Here is a 16681-nt window from a genome sequence, read left to right as displayed (position 1 = left end):
GAACCAATAAAAAGGGAACTCCATTTTCCTCATAACAGCAAGATGGACCAGGAAGTATTCTTGAGTGTGGTCAAGGAAAAAGAGAGCAATGATATATGTCCACATGGCTGGTACCTGGCTGGGCCAGAGTCAAAGCTACAGATGGTATCACCACCCTGAGTCCTCACTCACACGGTAAGTGTGGTTGCAGATGTTTTATCATAGAGCATTTTAATTAAAATTTTGGAGGGCTGACAGGAGCTCACTACCAGTTTATTGTTAGAGCTGTGCTAGCAAGAACATGGGACAGGCTACTGGAGAGGAGAACGGAAGGAGGCCCAATGTGAACCAAAGTAGCAGTAGGTCAACCAAGTCAGTTCTTGCCTGGAAAGCTCAGACTGGGCTGTGACCACAATGGCTCCCTACTGTATGCTTGAGGGAGGAAGAAGAGGGAAGAAGACAGAAACAATGTAGTGCTCCATTGCACCCAGACATGGAGAAGGATGAAGAGGAGGAGGAGAAAGTAATGTTGAGATACTAAACATCCTTGTTGAATGGGCACCAGAGGAGCCTGGAACTTGACCCTGATATACCCACTAATGCCTCAATTGTCAACCTTCCAATACATGCCATACTTCACTCTAAGGAATATGAAAGTTGGAGTCTTTTTAAAGATTTATTTCATTTTTCTATGTACGACTTATGCTTGTATACCAGGTGCATGCCTGGAGCCTGCTTAGGTCAGAAGAGGACACTGGATACCCTGGAGCTGGAGTTATGGACACTTGTGAGCCACCATGTCCATGCTGGGAATTGGACCTGGGTTCTCTGCAAGAACACAGGTGTTCTTAATTGCTGAGTGATCTCTCCAGCTCCAAAGTTTGAGTCTTTATTAACAGGTGCATAATCAGCTAAAATTATAAAGCTAGCCAAGTAGAGAAAGAGATATTGGGCCAATGGCTGCTGTGAACAGGCCATGGCTCCCAAAGGATTATTGAGAAGTTGTTCTTGGCTTAGAGCTACTATGAGACCTGCAATCTCACGGCGGGCTGGCCTGGCCTGGTGGCCATGAGATGCATCTTAGGGGCAGGCATTCCCATTGCCCAGAGGCTTGTGATGGTTAGATATGTGGCTCTCACTGGAGAGTAGAATTAAACCCACAGCAGTAGAATGTATTGCACTCACTTCAAAAAAGAAAAAGAACATTCGAACCAGAACCGTTACCACAAGGGACCCATCAGCACATCCACGACAGGACCAGGCACTCCTGTGCAGGATGTTTGCTCCCCTCTGGTACTAGGGAAAGAAAACAGACTGAGCTCCAGAAATCATGGGGCCTACCCACACTGGGCAAACTTCTGAGGCCTTAGAAACCTTGCCTCTCCTTTCCCATTAAATGAGGATTACAGACAAGATGAAGTGAGGTCAAAAATATAAAACACTCATCGCTGAGGCTAGCCCCTAAAAGGTCCTTAATAACTGTAAGGGTCCTTGGCCCCAGGCAGAAGAGATGAAATAGCTTGTGACTGAGAAGTCAGGTTTATAAGCTGGAATCTTGGTGTTGTAGATTGTGGCTTGGCCCAAGGTCCATGGTCTGTACTCTGTGCACTAGGCAGGAATGCGAATACTGAGCTGTGTGTACGCACACTGGGTGTAAGGAGATAGACTGGGCATGAGAGGCTAGGACCTGACCCAGGTCTTCTCACTCCCGTCTTAGCAGCAAAATTCAGGAACCTGTGAGTGAGGTTCGTCAGTTTGCTGCCGCTGTCTGCATCAACAATATCATGGGACCAAAACACAAGCAATTCTGAACTCTTCCCAGTCAGAAGAGGGGCAAGAGAATCTGTGTGAATATAAAACCCAACTTCTAGCAGATGAGGGCAATGCAGCTATAAACACAAACTTCAAACTCTGGTGAAATTCGGTGGTTTTGGGAAAGATCTAGCACCACTTGGCATTGTCTTGGTACCTTGAGGTCTTCATGCTAAACTATTTAGCCCTTATGCCGGACACTCCAGGAGGCTAGGCCTTATCTTTAGAAGATAAGAAAGACAGAGAATTGAGTGTGCTACCCAACATCTCAAGGCTCGAGAGGTCTGAACTGTGGTCAGAACGAGAATCTCTTCAATCTCAGTCTCTTCCACGTTCCTTAGGGAGTCTCAGCAGTAAGGGGACAACCAAGTTAGTGGTCATAAACAGGTCCAGTCTACTCCATACTTAGAAATCTATAGTTATTTCTGCCCTGTGGGTAAAGACAGAAAGCAAACATAGGATTCATGGGCCTAAACTTGAAGATGTGGGCAAAGGTACAGGTTTCGTGGTTAAGTGGTAGAGATTCTCCCCCACCCCAGGCCAAAAGTAAGCTGAGGTTATCTGGTCAGTTACTTCACTTGAAGCTGAACCACTGAGTGACAATATCTTGGGACTGGCTCACAGTGGCTGTGGAAGGATAGGTCTCTGGCCTCATCTGTAGTGTGTGTGTGAGTGTGTGTGCGCACGCGTGTGTGCGCGTGCCCAGACACGCAGGCGAGCCAGAGGTTGAAGCCAGTTGTCCTTAGACACTGTGTACTTCATTTTTTGAGGCAGGGTTTCTCACTAAACTGGGAGCTCATCAATTCAGTTAGGAGGACAAGCCAGTGAATCCTTTTCTGTCTACTTCCCCAGCTCTGGAATTACAGGCAGGTGACATCCTATCAGGCTTTTGACCTGGGCTCTGGACTCTCCAAACTCTTGTCCTCATGTATGTATGGCAAGAACTTTACTGACTATTATCTCCCCAGTTCCCAAACACTATCTAAAATACCAGAATCTTCCATTTCTTGCCAGCTTTGTTCTCTTCTAAGTGGTAGCCATGTCTGGGTTCTGTTCTACCCATAAGGGCAGACACTGTGAGTGCTGCTTTGGCTCCTTGAAGCACAGAAGAACACACAGAAGCTTCTGTTTCTTCTCAGTCCCAAGGATCTGACTTACTGGCTAAGAGATTTTAAGCTTTAATTACTGCTGCTTCTTCTGTGGCGGAGGACCCTTGACATTAGCAAAGATCCCCACACTTGCAAATGTCATCCAAGGGTTCTACTTTTGCTACAAACACATTAAACTCTAATCCAAAACTGTGAGTGGCCCATTTAGACCCTTAACAAGTGTATCAAGAAAGCTCTAAAATCTTCCAAGATGCTATTTATGATCTGTGTCTCTGGAATCGTGTTTTTGGGGAGATGTGCATGCTTTCTGGGTGTATCTTCGCATCAAAGGCCAGGTAGTCCTTCTCAACTTCCTCAACATGGTCAGTCTCTTCGCCAATAAGCAGTTCTCATGCAGGCTGGAACATTCCCTGGGTGGCTTTAGGAATTGTTTATTCCTGCTTCTGAAAAAGAAACTTGAGGGGACTCTTGCTTCACAGCTCAAAATTGCCCACACCCACCTTACTGCTCTTTCCTGAGAGTTCCCATTCTGCACGAAGTACCTTCCATGCCTTCACTTCCCTCACTTGCACCCAGAGCAGCCCTCTTTGCACAGCCATTTCCCCCGGGAACATGATGAGGACGGGAGGCCAAGTTCCTTGCCAGGATAACTCTCTTTCCAGCTGCCTACTCTTCAGGCAATGGACTTCAAATCTGACCTTTGGAAAAATTACACATGACCACAAGTTTTGACGCTTCAGGGGTCTCTGGGAATATGGTTCAGGGTCCTTCTGAATTTGTGTTTTGGGTTCTTCTTTTCTGGTGTGCAGTCTTACAGACACTTGCCTGAGTGCTCCTGTGATCTTTGTCCACTGGGTTCTGATGATTTTCTTACGAGAAACATGTCCCCCTGTTTCAGAGGCTGGGTCTTCCTACCTATTTGAACCAGTTGCAATTCAGCATCGCCCAAAGGCATGCCTAACAGAGGACACACAGGTCCTGAATGGACAATCACTTCCACAGCAATTGAGACGGTGACAGGAGAGTCTCACATGTTTTCCAGCCACAGATCCCAAATCCTAGATACTGCTTCTGAATTACTGAGGAAACCCCTAATCAAGCCACCAAGTCTTGAAGAAGCACTTTAGTGACCCTCCCTTTCATATCTTAATTGACAATGAGACTATTAACCAAATGACTAGGACCTCTAATTTATAAGTCAAATGGGTAGAGCCAACAGTTCCTAATATGGTAAACATAGTGATGAAATTAGAAAAATGGGTGATTTAGAATTTCCATGATTGAAGGCATAGAAATTGGACAGTCTAACTAGAGAACGGGCAGAGGGGAGAGGGCCATCTGCACACCAAGGAGACAGGCCTCTGCAGAAATAAGACCTGCTGACCCCTTGGCCTTGAACTTGCAGGGTGAAGAGCCTCCAGAACTTTGAGGGACTAAATGCCTGCTTTTAAAGCCACCCAGGCATTCATACTTCATTATGACACTAATAGAGTCACACAGGCCACAAACAAACACAACCTAGAGGTGATTGAGCGAGGACTGTTGAGGCGAATGCAATGTGAATGTGGAAGGGAATACGTAATCTTCAAGGGAATCATCTTCATCAGGGAATCATCTCCCAGACATTCAAGGGCCAGCCCCTCTCAACACACTGTGCTGATAAAGACACAATGGAATGGGAAAGATACTAAAGGGGGCAAAGATAGAAAAGTCAGTGACACACTGGCCTTGTCTAGGATGCTGCTGAAGCCAGGAGCCCCTCAGGAGTCCTACAGGGACAGAACATTTTATAAGCCAGGCAAGTGACAGGCTACAAACCCAACCTGCAGGGACCTTGGCCTCAGGCTGTCTGGATTCCTGATGCAGGTCTCCTGGACAGTTTAGAAGCTCCCAGCATTCTCTCTTGACTCTCGGCATTACCAAACACATGGCTAAGTATTTGCCTCATCTGATGGGAGACTTACCAGCATGCCCTCTTAGATACATGCACCAGTCAGAGCTTACTGGGCACACTGTCAGGATAGCCTTCCTCATGTGCTAGGGCAGCCCAGTGATCCAAACTATGGTGACAGCAAGCCTTCTGAAAGCAGTGCTCTCGTCCCTGCAGGCCTTGGCCCACTGCCCCACATCTGAGGTCTCCTCCACCAAGGACCCACCACCAGAGAAAAGCAGATGTTGTCATTATAGATCTGTCCAGATCTTAGCCATCATCTAGTTGGTGAACTTACCTGGTCCCACTGACTCTCACTCTGCTGTGCTTGCCTTCACTCTGATCTTTGACCTTTGCAAAATGACCCTAGCAGTGGCGTGTTCTAGTGGGGCATGTTGGGGGACACACTCGACACAACACACAGCACTTAAAACCTACCAACTTGCTCTGATGGGCCCATGTTAAGATTATACCACAGGCACAAATATATCTGGGAAGGAAATGTCCACTCTTCAAACCCATTACAGAAAATCCCAAAGGGAAAATCATTTCCGTGGGTAGACAGCATCTGGACAAAGGGTACTTGTACAAGGTCCCAATTCAGAAGCTTCATCATCCCCAAGCGTGGCACCATCGAAGCCACCCCTGGTAAGGTGGCTAGCATGGAGTGGAGAAATCCTTCACTGTTGTCTATTACCACAATGTTAGCCAGTGGGGGATTTTCTGCGTGCGAGCGTATCCAAATAATGTTTCTGGTCAACAGATACTGTTTGTAGTCAAAATACATTAATATTCCCACACAACAGAGTCCAAGGAGGACAAACGAAATGTTTGAATAACCCAAGCATTGTAGACTACTGAATACTGTTCTTTCACCTTTATACTCATTTTTTTTTCCTTCCTGTAATCACCCACAGACGTTTCTTAAAAAACAAACCCGATAACGTCAAAAGATGAGAAAGGCTAAACTCTGAGAAAACAAAGGGACCATAAATCAGGAAAACTTTGCGGTTACTAGAAAGACACTTTAATTTCCTAGACAAAAGGCTGCATTAAGGAAGAATAATGCAATAATCAAAGGTGAAGGGATCTCCATTGTCTGGCGTCTTTCTCTGTGGGAATTTTCCCACCCCTGACAGCTGTAAAGGGGGGAGGGGCGCTGACTGTGGCTGCGCCTTTATTCTCTCACCCCTCTTCTCCCCGTGTGCCCCCGCCCCGTTCTGTCAGTAAATGTCTGCAATCATATTCTTGAGCTCCTGTGTGATTTCAAGGTTCATCTCTCCCATGCAGCTCAAACACTAATTATCCCAGCTGTAATTAGTAAGATAATTAAATACTGGCTCACTCATCACTCTACCTTGGGTCGGGTCGTGATTCTCCCAGAAGACCTTGAGCAGCTCCTCAAAGCTGACGCGCTCTGGCTGGTACACAACCCGGACGACTTCTGCATGGCCGGTTTTTTCTGGAGAGAGACAGAACATACAACCCAATTTTACTGATAACATCAAGTCATTGCAAGCTATTGGTGCTCAAAAGACCCCGCAGATGGAAGCTGAACTCCTCTCTCTGATGGAAGGGCACAAGTGTAATTGGATTTCAGCAGCTGGGCTCATCCCAGTCTCTGTCCCCAGTTCTAAAGGCACAGTTATCCCGCTGGAGTTCCTGGGATGAAGACTTCTCCTGTGTCCTTTCGTATGAGAACTAAACTCCATTTTCATTTTTCTCCCTCTCTCCTCCCCGCATTTATTCAGGAGTCGGTACATGGGTGGGTATGCTTATGGAGACTTCAGGTAGATGTCAGGAATCATTCCTGGTGGGTACACATGTGGGGCGTGCATATGGAGACTTCAGGTGGTTGTCGGGAATCATTCCTGGTGGGTACACGTGTGTGGGCATGCATATGGAGACTTCAGGAGATGTTAGGAGTCATTCCTGGTCACTGTTCTCCCGTATTCACTGGGGCACATTTCTCAGTCAGACCTAGAGGTTGACAATATGGCTAGTCTCCTTGCTGTTGCTCTGAGGACCTCCAATCTCTCTGCTGCTGGAATTACAGGCGAGCTGCCACTCCCACCCTGACTTTTACGTGGGGGCTCCAGCCCTCACACTTGTAAAGCACATGCCTTAACTGCTGAGCATGTCCCCAAGCTGAATTTTCACTTTTCTAATCTGACTTTTATGAAGTCTAGAACCAGTCTGACCCAGTGCTCAGGACCGGAAACTCGACCAAAGGGACTTGCTGATTTCTTTTTACATCATCCTGTGCTATGCGGAGCAGGCTCAGCTGAAGTACAGTTCCGGAGAGAGACGCCTGCAGAAATAGACTGAGAACCCATCCCGATTAGATAAATTAGTGAAGAGATACTCTCTCATCAGTGCTCTGAACACTGAGGGTGGAGCTAGACAGAAGCACCAAGAAGGTTTGTATTTTCTCCGCCCAGTTCCTCTCTGTGGTAAAGATCAGTGTTAGAAAATGTCTTTTGCAGAGTACACTGTGACTGAGTTTGTTCTCACGGGCAACCCTGAAGCTTCCCGGATGGGGAGGGACATGCACGCCCGCATACTTTTCATAACTGTCAAGTTCATGTTCTTCCTATTGTCCAGTCTCAGACCCCTGCACAATAGGCCTCCCCAAACAACACTATCTCTGTATTCAAACCTGCTCTCTCTCTCTTTTCTGTCACCTTATATATTGTAAAGAATTTGGCCTTATCCAAAGAGAGTTCTGGCCTTTGCCCTTGGTGCCTGGGAGATAAACTGTAAGATATCCAACAGAAACGAGGCTGTCCACAATGGACTTCACAATGAGGCGAACTCTACTCTATAGTCTTAAGGTGGTGCTGACCATGAAGGAAGAATGATCATGAGGCCTTTGGTTGGCATGCTATACTAGTTAACCTGGAGGCTGACTCCAACCACACTGGTGATCATTCCGTTGATCATGCTGACATGAAAGGCGGCGCCAACATAAAATCCCGGGGCACCAAGGCTCCGGTGAGTTTTGCTGTTGAGCAACACCTTGTGCATTGTCGTGCATGGATGCTGGAGACTGACTTATCCCAGTTCTGCTGGAGAAAGTTCAGACCTCCCTGGAACCCATCCAGACATTGTGCTTTGCATCTCTGACTGATCTGGAGCCCTGCTCTGTCCTGGTAATAAATCATGACCATTCTTAACACTGAATTCTGATGGCCCTTCATGCAAATGACCAACTATGAGGTAGTCTGGGGTGGCGGGGGAGAGCTCTGAACTTAAGACTCAGAAGGTCAGAGGGTTCACTTGCGCATGAGCTTCCTCACTTTAGTTCTGTCTGACAGCAAAATAGACAGAAACTCCACTTTACAAACCAGACAGCCATGAGACACATAGGTTAGATTCACCCAAGGCCACACAGCTAGTAAATATGGGCACTACAAGCTATGTGCCTGCCAACTCTACATCCAGGGACCACTCACTATGACAAAGGAGACCAAGCAAGGTGAACATGGGATACCTGAGCCCAGAAAAGGAATAAACTCTCTCGTTCGCTCTGACTTTTTAATATGTAAATTTATTTTTTTATTATAGGAGTGATGTTCAAGAATAATATTAAGTCAAGAAGATGTAAGGAATGTAAGAGACGTAACAAGGAGGAAATCAAATCACCCACTGCAATGAGGGCTTGCGCAAATGGCACTTACAATCACGACGTAACACTCCATCAGATGGCTGTCCGATTCCTTCTTCACTCATTTCCTATCTCTGGGCCTTTACACGGAATCCTATGTCAAGTCACAAATGTAAATATTTTCTCACACTTCACAGGCATCTCAAGTCACAGTTGAATAGCTGGAATTTCTGGATCAACACTTATAAATATTGAAAGATTTCGTGGTGCCCAGTGCCAAACTCCTCCCCAGTAAAGCTGACCACATTTTCTTTCCCCATGAGCAGCATGAAGGCTGGTCTCACTCGCTATTATGGTCTTTTTAATCTATAGCATTCATAACTGGAGGAGAGGGTTCTGCTTCAGCTGGAGTGGGTTTCTTATTACTAAGCACTGAATTTCATGTTAACTGACCAATTTAGTTTTTTCTTTAACGTTAGTTGTGTTCTTTTTACAATGAGCTACTAATGGTTAATATATTAAAATCTATTACTAATTAGTTAATCCATACAATTTTATTCAGATACCATAGTCATAAAATTTAGTATTTAAGCAGATTATTTGTTTATTGTTTTCCCCATTTTTTGTGTGCATGTGGCATGTGTGTCTTCATGTGTGTGGGTACAGATGTGGAGGAGCACCCACATGGGTATGTGCATGCTGAGGCCTGAGGATGATATCTGGAATCATCTGATCCCTCTTTTGCCTTGTTCACTGAGGCGGATCTCACAATCAAACCCAGAGATGACCAATGTCAGCGTTGCTAGTCAGCCTTCTTTGGGGGATCCCTGACTCCACTTTTAAAGACTGGAATTACAGGTGAGACACCATGCCCACCCATCATATACACGGGTTCCAGGGATCTGAACTATGGACTCACACTTGCAGCAAGCACTTAAACCACTGAACCTTTTCCCAGTCTCCTGAGTAGACTTTATGCTCACAGATATAAAAGAAATGGCCACAGACAGCTTAGACCATATGGCATGAATAACGGTGGTTATAGAAAACACTTCTGGTCTATTATACATCTGATTTAATCATTTGAAATGTCAAAACGAATGATTTAACTACTACAGTGATTCAATGACTTGATAATATGAAAAGCATTAAGGGGCCAGGGTGGGGGAAGGGCTCAGTGGTACGGTGCCTGCCTCACAAACATAAGAGCTTTGGTTTGGATCTCAAGCACCCATATAAGAAAGCTTGGCATAGTGGCTCTTCTCTGTAACAAATGCTGGGGTGTTTGTTGTATGGACAGGTGGCTCCCTAGAACCCCTTGGCCAATTAGCCTAGCCAAATCAATAAGATTCAGACTCAGGAGAGACCCTGCCTCAAAAAACAATGTGAAGAGTGATGGAGAAAGAAACCTGATGCTGACCCCTGACCACCACACATACATACATGTGCACATACCCACGTGAATACATCTTATACACACACATGCGCACACATACACAAAGCATTTAGGCCCTCTGAATGTTAAAAAATGGTAACGATATGTTGTAAACACGACAAATATTTTGGTATGAAAAATCATTGAAACCGACAAGACATATGTAAGCCAGAGATGCAAGCAGGTGCTTCACATAGGAGGCAAAAACTGCACTTTAAGACATGACATGTGCAACATTTTCAGTGATTGAATGAAAGCCAATAAATGCACACTGGAACGATAGTGCACTGTCTATTATTTATGACTTCTAAAACTGCTGGAAAGTGTGCAACGATGCTGAAGAAACAGGGAAGCCCGCTTCCGTTGACCCATGACAGGGCAAAGATGGCTAAGTTGTTTTAGAAAGGTCACTCGTGTATGAAGCAAGAGCCGGGAAGATGTTCACATACCTCAATGAGGTGAGCCAGGAAATCCAACTCATGAGTGTAACCCCCGGTAATGGGAAGATACATAAATATCCACAAGATTTACTCTTCCATTTCTACAATGGCGGAGAACTATAAGAAGTGCAGATATATTTGATTAAATATTTGACTGCACCAAAACAGTGGTGATCATACGCACAAAAATGTGTGTATATTTTGTAGCTGGCTTATTTCACATGGCATAATGTCCTCAGATCTATCCATTCTGCAACGTATGCTAGAATGTCCTTCCTTTCGTCCCGTCCCATAGTGTGTGTGTATACATGTTCGCACGCATGTATGAACCATACTTTGTTTATCCATTCAACCACCAATGGACACTTGAGTTCTTTTTTCTGTTTAGCTTCTATGAACACAGAATACAGATACTGCTTACTGTTTACTGGTGCAAGAAAGACACGGCTCCCTTTACAGATGGGCAAGCTAAGGTCTCTCTGCACGTTTTCTCACACAGTCACACAACTAAGAAGCAATAGGATCCAGGCCCACCAAGCTTTAAGTGCAGGTGAATTATCTGCCCATCCAATGACCCCAAGAAAAGATTTTAGAACAGAGGAACCTGAAGTCACCAGGAGAGAGCAGATGGCACACAGTGACCCATATGAAAAGTCACACCTGTGTGGCAATGGGTACCCAGACTGAGAGCAATATGAGGATAGGAAGAATTTTTTTAACTTTACCAGGGGAAGGGGGAGAGTAGGTGTGGAGGCCAGAGGGGCAACTCTGTGACGTTGGTCCTCTCCTTCTATATAAATGTGGGTTCTAGGGATCAAACTCAGGTCACCACATTTTCAGAGTAAGCTCCATCCTGTGAGTCATCTCGTTGGCCCAGAAAGGATTTTCACTCCCTAGCAAACACCTCTAGCTATGATTTCCACCAACATTATTTGTAAAGAGGCTTTAAGAAGCCTGGCCATTTAAAGGAAACTATCATTTAAGTTCAAGCCCCAATTTGCATTGGCAAACAGTCCAGAGGGTGCCCCGGCCAAGCTCACCTTTCAGTTTCTTTACTTTATTTCTCCAAAGCAAAAGAACCTGCGTAAAAATACACACTGCAAATGATCAAAAGGATTCAAGGGACTCAGGAGCTTTACGGACATGCCCCAGCTTGGCAGGAACGAGCTAATGCGCTGAGCTAATTTCATTCCAGAGGCCAAACTGCAAACACTGTTTTGTGCTTCTGAGATAAAAAGGCCAGATCTTAAAAATATTTCAGGCTGCGTCTTCACATTCCATCGTGCAAATAGCATGATGGGAGCGATGTGCAAACACGCTTGTTAGCAGTTCGCTGCGGCACGGCGGGTGTCTGCGCTGCTGGACAAAAGTATCTTGAGAGGAAGAAAGAGAAGGGCCAGGTGCTCTTTCTGAGCATCTTGCTCCATTGCCTGGTCCTCCAGGCCCAAAGGAAGGTCCATGACCTCAGAGGAGTGGGTAATGGGGCACAGCTCCCAGCAAAATAAACACCTAGGAAGAGATATTGAAGTGTCCCTGGGCAAGGATGGCCAGGTGTCACCCAGACTGAGCAGATTCTGGAAGCTCGGAAGGCTGGGTAGTTGGGTAGCCTCTTGGCTATTTAGCAACTATACGGTCTTCTGAAGCTCCTTTTTTTCCTCTGAGCTTTGGCTTCATCATCTACAAAATGGGAACATTAATAGCTTTGGCTGCACAGGATTGTACTCAAGATTAGTTCTGTACTAAATTTTCCCTACTACCCACCCAGTCTTCATTAAGAGGGGGTCCTTGCAGATTCAACACTGCCCACTAGCCTAGTGACACAATCTGCTACCTTACCCTCCTACCTCCTAAGTCCTATGTGATCCTCATCTCCTGTGCTAAATCAGACAGCTTCCTTGCAAGGGACAGCTGTACGAACATGAGGCAGGAGTGAGTGTGAGGGAGGGGAGGGCATCCCAAAGACAAAGGTCACAGAAAAGGCAGGGATCCAGGGAGGGTAAGGGGAAACAGGCTTGAGCTCCCTGCCCAGAGCAGCTCTGTGGCCTTGTCATTGGTAAAGGCTCACGGCCATCCATTCCCAAGCAACCTACTACTGTCAATAAGACAGGACCCCCTGCCCATGCCTTGCCTGCTGCTTCTGATCTGTGCCTGCCTTGCAGTAGTATCACAGCGCTCTGGGTGGTTTTCAGGATGGGTATTACAATGCCCATTTATACTGCTGGGAAAATCAAGGCTAAGCTCACAAGCAAAGGAGACAACCAAGAACTTAGCAGAATCAATAATGCTCCCCCATCCTCTGTGCAGTGGTATGTGGATCCCTGGTCTTGCCTTAGGGCCCTCCAGGAAGGGTGTGATCCTAGCCTTGTTTCCCACACCCTCCTGGATTCAGGTCCCCTTGCCACCTCATCCCAGATCCCCTATCCACAGAGCCTCTAAGTTGCAATGTAGACTCAATGCCTCTTGATAGCCAGCATTCTCCAGAGCCATACAGAGTCAGGGGCCACAGGAAGAGCTGGTACACAGCGGAGATCATAGCCCTTAGGATTCAATGGGATCAGCTCGGCTCAGGGCCTAGCTCCTTAGCGCCTCAGTGGGGTGGTGACCCCAAAGTCACTCAAAGGGTCTCTGTGAGGAGGAAGGCTGCACTCAGTACCCAGCATACAGAAGGGGTTCAAATGATTCCTCCCAAACCCCAATGGCCAGTGCCTCCTGGACCCTCAGTCCCACAGGGTCAGCTCTCTGCAGGCGATGCTTCCACACACACTGTCCTCAGCATGTTCTAGTCTCCCCTGCAGGACACATTGAGATCCTAGAGCGAAGAGACAATAAAAGCCGCTCTTCCCTGCAGCTTCCTGGGACGGAGCACAAGATACAACGTGAATAAAATCAGACGAAAACACGCACTGAATTTTCCCACCACTCATTTAGCCCCCATCCAAATGGAAGTCCACGAAGATGCCAACACCGTCCACAGCTAGCCTGATGGCACATGCTGGGCGTGAACCTCCTGCCCCTAACCTCCCAAATCCAACATGAACTCCACTTCCTATCCTAAAATGGACATCCTACCTCCCAGAGGAAGATGTCGAATGACTCAAAACAACAATAACACTGTACAGACGGGACAACAGGATATCTTATTTATTTGTTGATGTATAAGCATGAATCAAATCCTACAAAGTCCCACATGCTGTGCCAAGTATTGAGGACTCAACGGTGATGAATGGCGCTAGAATAATAACAAGGAGCCCCTGCCCCACGGGTATTGCCTCACGTTGCAGTCTAGGTAAGGGACTGATCTTTTGAATAAAAAGATCAGATCTATTTTATTTACCCTGCAGGCTGAAGGAATGGGAGAAGTGAGCTACAGAGATTTTTTTTTCATTAAATAATAACCATTCTTCAATATCCCGCATCCTTTCCCTGCCAACCAGATTCAGCTGAGCCGCAGAACCAAATAAAAGAGCACAAAAAGACCCAGGTGTTTGAAGGGAGAAGACGGGCGAGAGGGTGGATGAATAATATTCCCCTTTCCCACACGAGATTCAGAACACTACTTTTCTCCTGCTAATTAACTACAAGGAGGTGAGGTGTCAGCTCAATTTCATCTCTAGCTCCCGCCGATAGAAAATGCGATTTCTAACAATGTACTCATTATAAAAAAAAGTCCTAATACATCAAAATTGGATGCCCTGTGGAGTTCATTATAGGATCTGAGGAGCGTCTATGCTACCATTTTATCTTGGCTTTCTTCCTTTTGTCTCATCCGTCACTTAAAGTGTCCAACGAGAAATGTAAGCTTTTAAAAAGCATCCTATTGATTGAAACGTAGGAGGAAAAAATCTGTTCGAGTGATTGTATTTTTTTTTAAACGTGGCCCACCGTGGGGAGACATGGTGGGAGTGTCAGAATCTGCTGGTGCATATTTTATGTGGACACATCGTCCTGAGACTATTCTCTCAGAGGGCTACGATAACCACAGGTGGGTCCTTGCTCGGGAAAATGCTCCGAGAAGGCAGTTAACTTCAACTTTTGGTGATCCTCGGGGCTTCTTAACCGCTGCCAGGGGTATGTGAAGGTGAGAGTTGGGCCCTAGTATGGTAAGTATTGTTTCTGCCTGCTACATGCTGATCGCAGGGGTAGACATCACCAAGTGAGCTAGGCTTACAGGACAGAGAATACACGAGGTGTTGATGTGTGGAGTATCTGATGTCCAATTCACAGCGCTGCTCCAGTGCAGTGCCTCCCTACCAGGAAACAGGTAGGCCGCGGAAGGTATCAGCAGACAATCTGTAAAGCACGGGCCTTTGGAGCTGAAAGAGCAAATGCAAACTTCACTGGATGATGGCCCACTATTAATACAGGCATTGCACACTGAGAAAATGGGACTCTTTGAACCAATGAGATTAAACCCCTCAGTATGAAAGGAGGGCCACGTGTACCCTGGTCACCAGTGGGCAGCACGAGGAAAGCAGCTCACAACTACAGTTAGGATTGTTTGCGGTACTTTTTGGAGATTCATTTATTTTTATTTTATGTATATGAATGCTTTGCTTGCATGTATGTAAGTGCTCTACTACATATGTGTGTACCTGGTGTCCTTGTAGGCCAGAAGACAGACCTAAAACCCATGAAACTGGAGTTATGAGCTGCCATGAGGATGCTGGGAACTGAACCCAGGTCCTCTACAGGAACAGCAAGTTCTAGTAACCATCTTTCCAGCCCCCGTGGTACCTTCTGAAACTCATCTTCACCCCACCCCTTGACTCCTGAGTAGAATTCCAACACAGGATATGTGGGGTGAGACCTGGAAGTCTCATGACTTCCGTGGGTCCTTATGTTCGGAGGTGGAAAGCGAGGCAGGCATTTGGAGCCCATGGCTGTGAACAGTCTCCAACTTCAAAGGGTCTCGAAGGTCACTTGCCTATTTTATGTCATCCCGCGGCTCCACCACCCCGTGGCACCACCCACGTAGGGTGCACACTACGTCACAAAGCAGCTCATGTCACTGCTAGACTGTCCCAGCTGCTGAAAATTTCCATCTTTGCTGGTCAAAACCTTCCTTCTACACTGAATCCGAGTTGTGCCTCTTAGAAGGCTCAGGCCTCAGAGAAGTGGGAGTTGTTAAATGGGCACTGACTAGGAGTCAGACGCCGTACACCTGAGGCTCGAATGCCAGAGAGTCACTTGCCTTTTGCCCACAAGTTGCTTGTCTGTGAGGTAGGGATGATCACACACGTCTCATCCATCCTGTGCATCCTGTAATCCTTCAACAACGCACAGACGATGGAAAACGCTTTGGGTGCCTGTAGGAATCAAATCCACACTCTGCCATTAGTTACCGAATTTATCGCTTGCTATTGCCACACACCAAGAATGATGAGCCACAGTACAATGCAGCTTCATCCCTCCACCTCGGAACTATTCTGAGATTTAGGATTTGGGTTCGCATGGGCTGTATTGGCAGGGTCAGGTCTTGGGTGGGTTTATCTGGGTAAGCTACTGAGAGTAGGTTTGCATAAAAAGTATTTGTGCTCCATGAGAACTAGAAGACAGCTAGAGACCCCGCTCCCCACCCCCAGTATCATGGTGACAAAGAGGTCCTGAAAACCAAGTCTGGTACTTCTTCATACCCGTAGAAAAGCATTCTCGGCTTTGCACGACATGGGCGAGGAATGGCATCCTACTGGAGGCTGCTATGATAACCCAGTAGCTGCTTGCACAGTGTGGCCATGGAGCTGTTTGAGGTCATCCACAGAGAACTGCACGCTCCTTTGCATCTGACTCATGTGACATTTGCTTTTTAAGTCTGTGTGATGGTCGCATACTTTTCCAGTTCACATAGTGCACTGTATACACACACCCCACACAGAAAATATTCTGGTGATCCCAGGGCAAGAATGGTTCTGACTTATTTCAGTGTCTACAGTCATGAGGGATAACATGCTCATACCTTAACTTGGGGGAGGGTGGTTTTATTAGTGGTGCTAGAGGTCGAATAGAAGTCCTTGCATATGCTCAGTTCTACTGAACTCCATCCCAGCCCCAGTTCAACTACTTTTGAGAGAAATGTAACTAAAAGCCAAACCTCCAGATTTATTTGGAACATAGCCCCACATAGAAGTACTATTGGTTGCCTAGGAAACGTTGGCACTTTCCACCTGTTCAAGTCCAAGATACCTACTGAACCATGGGGCACACAAAGAAATCAATCCAACATTGTCATCTCAAAAGTAAGCAAACCAGATAAGCAACCAAGGTTACATCTTTCTAAATGAATACAGTTTGTATATTATAAATATATGTGTGTGCATATATAATATATGCAATATTTATATATGATATATAAATATATTCTAATATATTAGT

At 46.1% G+C, this 16681-nt stretch overlaps 1 protein-coding gene across 1 annotated transcript in view; it reads right to left on the bottom strand.

Annotated features, from left to right (window-relative positions):
* The window catches only part of Msra (methionine sulfoxide reductase A), a 308377-nt gene that overhangs the window by 102164 nt on the left and 189532 nt on the right, over positions 1 to 16681 (bottom strand). Inside the window, exon 4 of the mRNA XM_038309899.1 lies at positions 6188 to 6292. Within this exon, the coding sequence (XP_038165827.1) occupies positions 6188 to 6292 (105 nt within the window). The remainder of the gene's footprint in view (positions 1 to 6187; positions 6293 to 16681) is intronic.

Source organism: Arvicola amphibius, chromosome 13, assembly GCF_903992535.2.
Source record: "Arvicola amphibius chromosome 13, mArvAmp1.2, whole genome shotgun sequence".
In the NCBI taxonomy this organism is placed as follows: domain Eukaryota; kingdom Metazoa; phylum Chordata; class Mammalia; order Rodentia; family Cricetidae; genus Arvicola; species Arvicola amphibius.
Note: the sequence above shows the minus strand (reverse complement) of the source record. Positions and strands in the feature narration are given on the sequence as shown.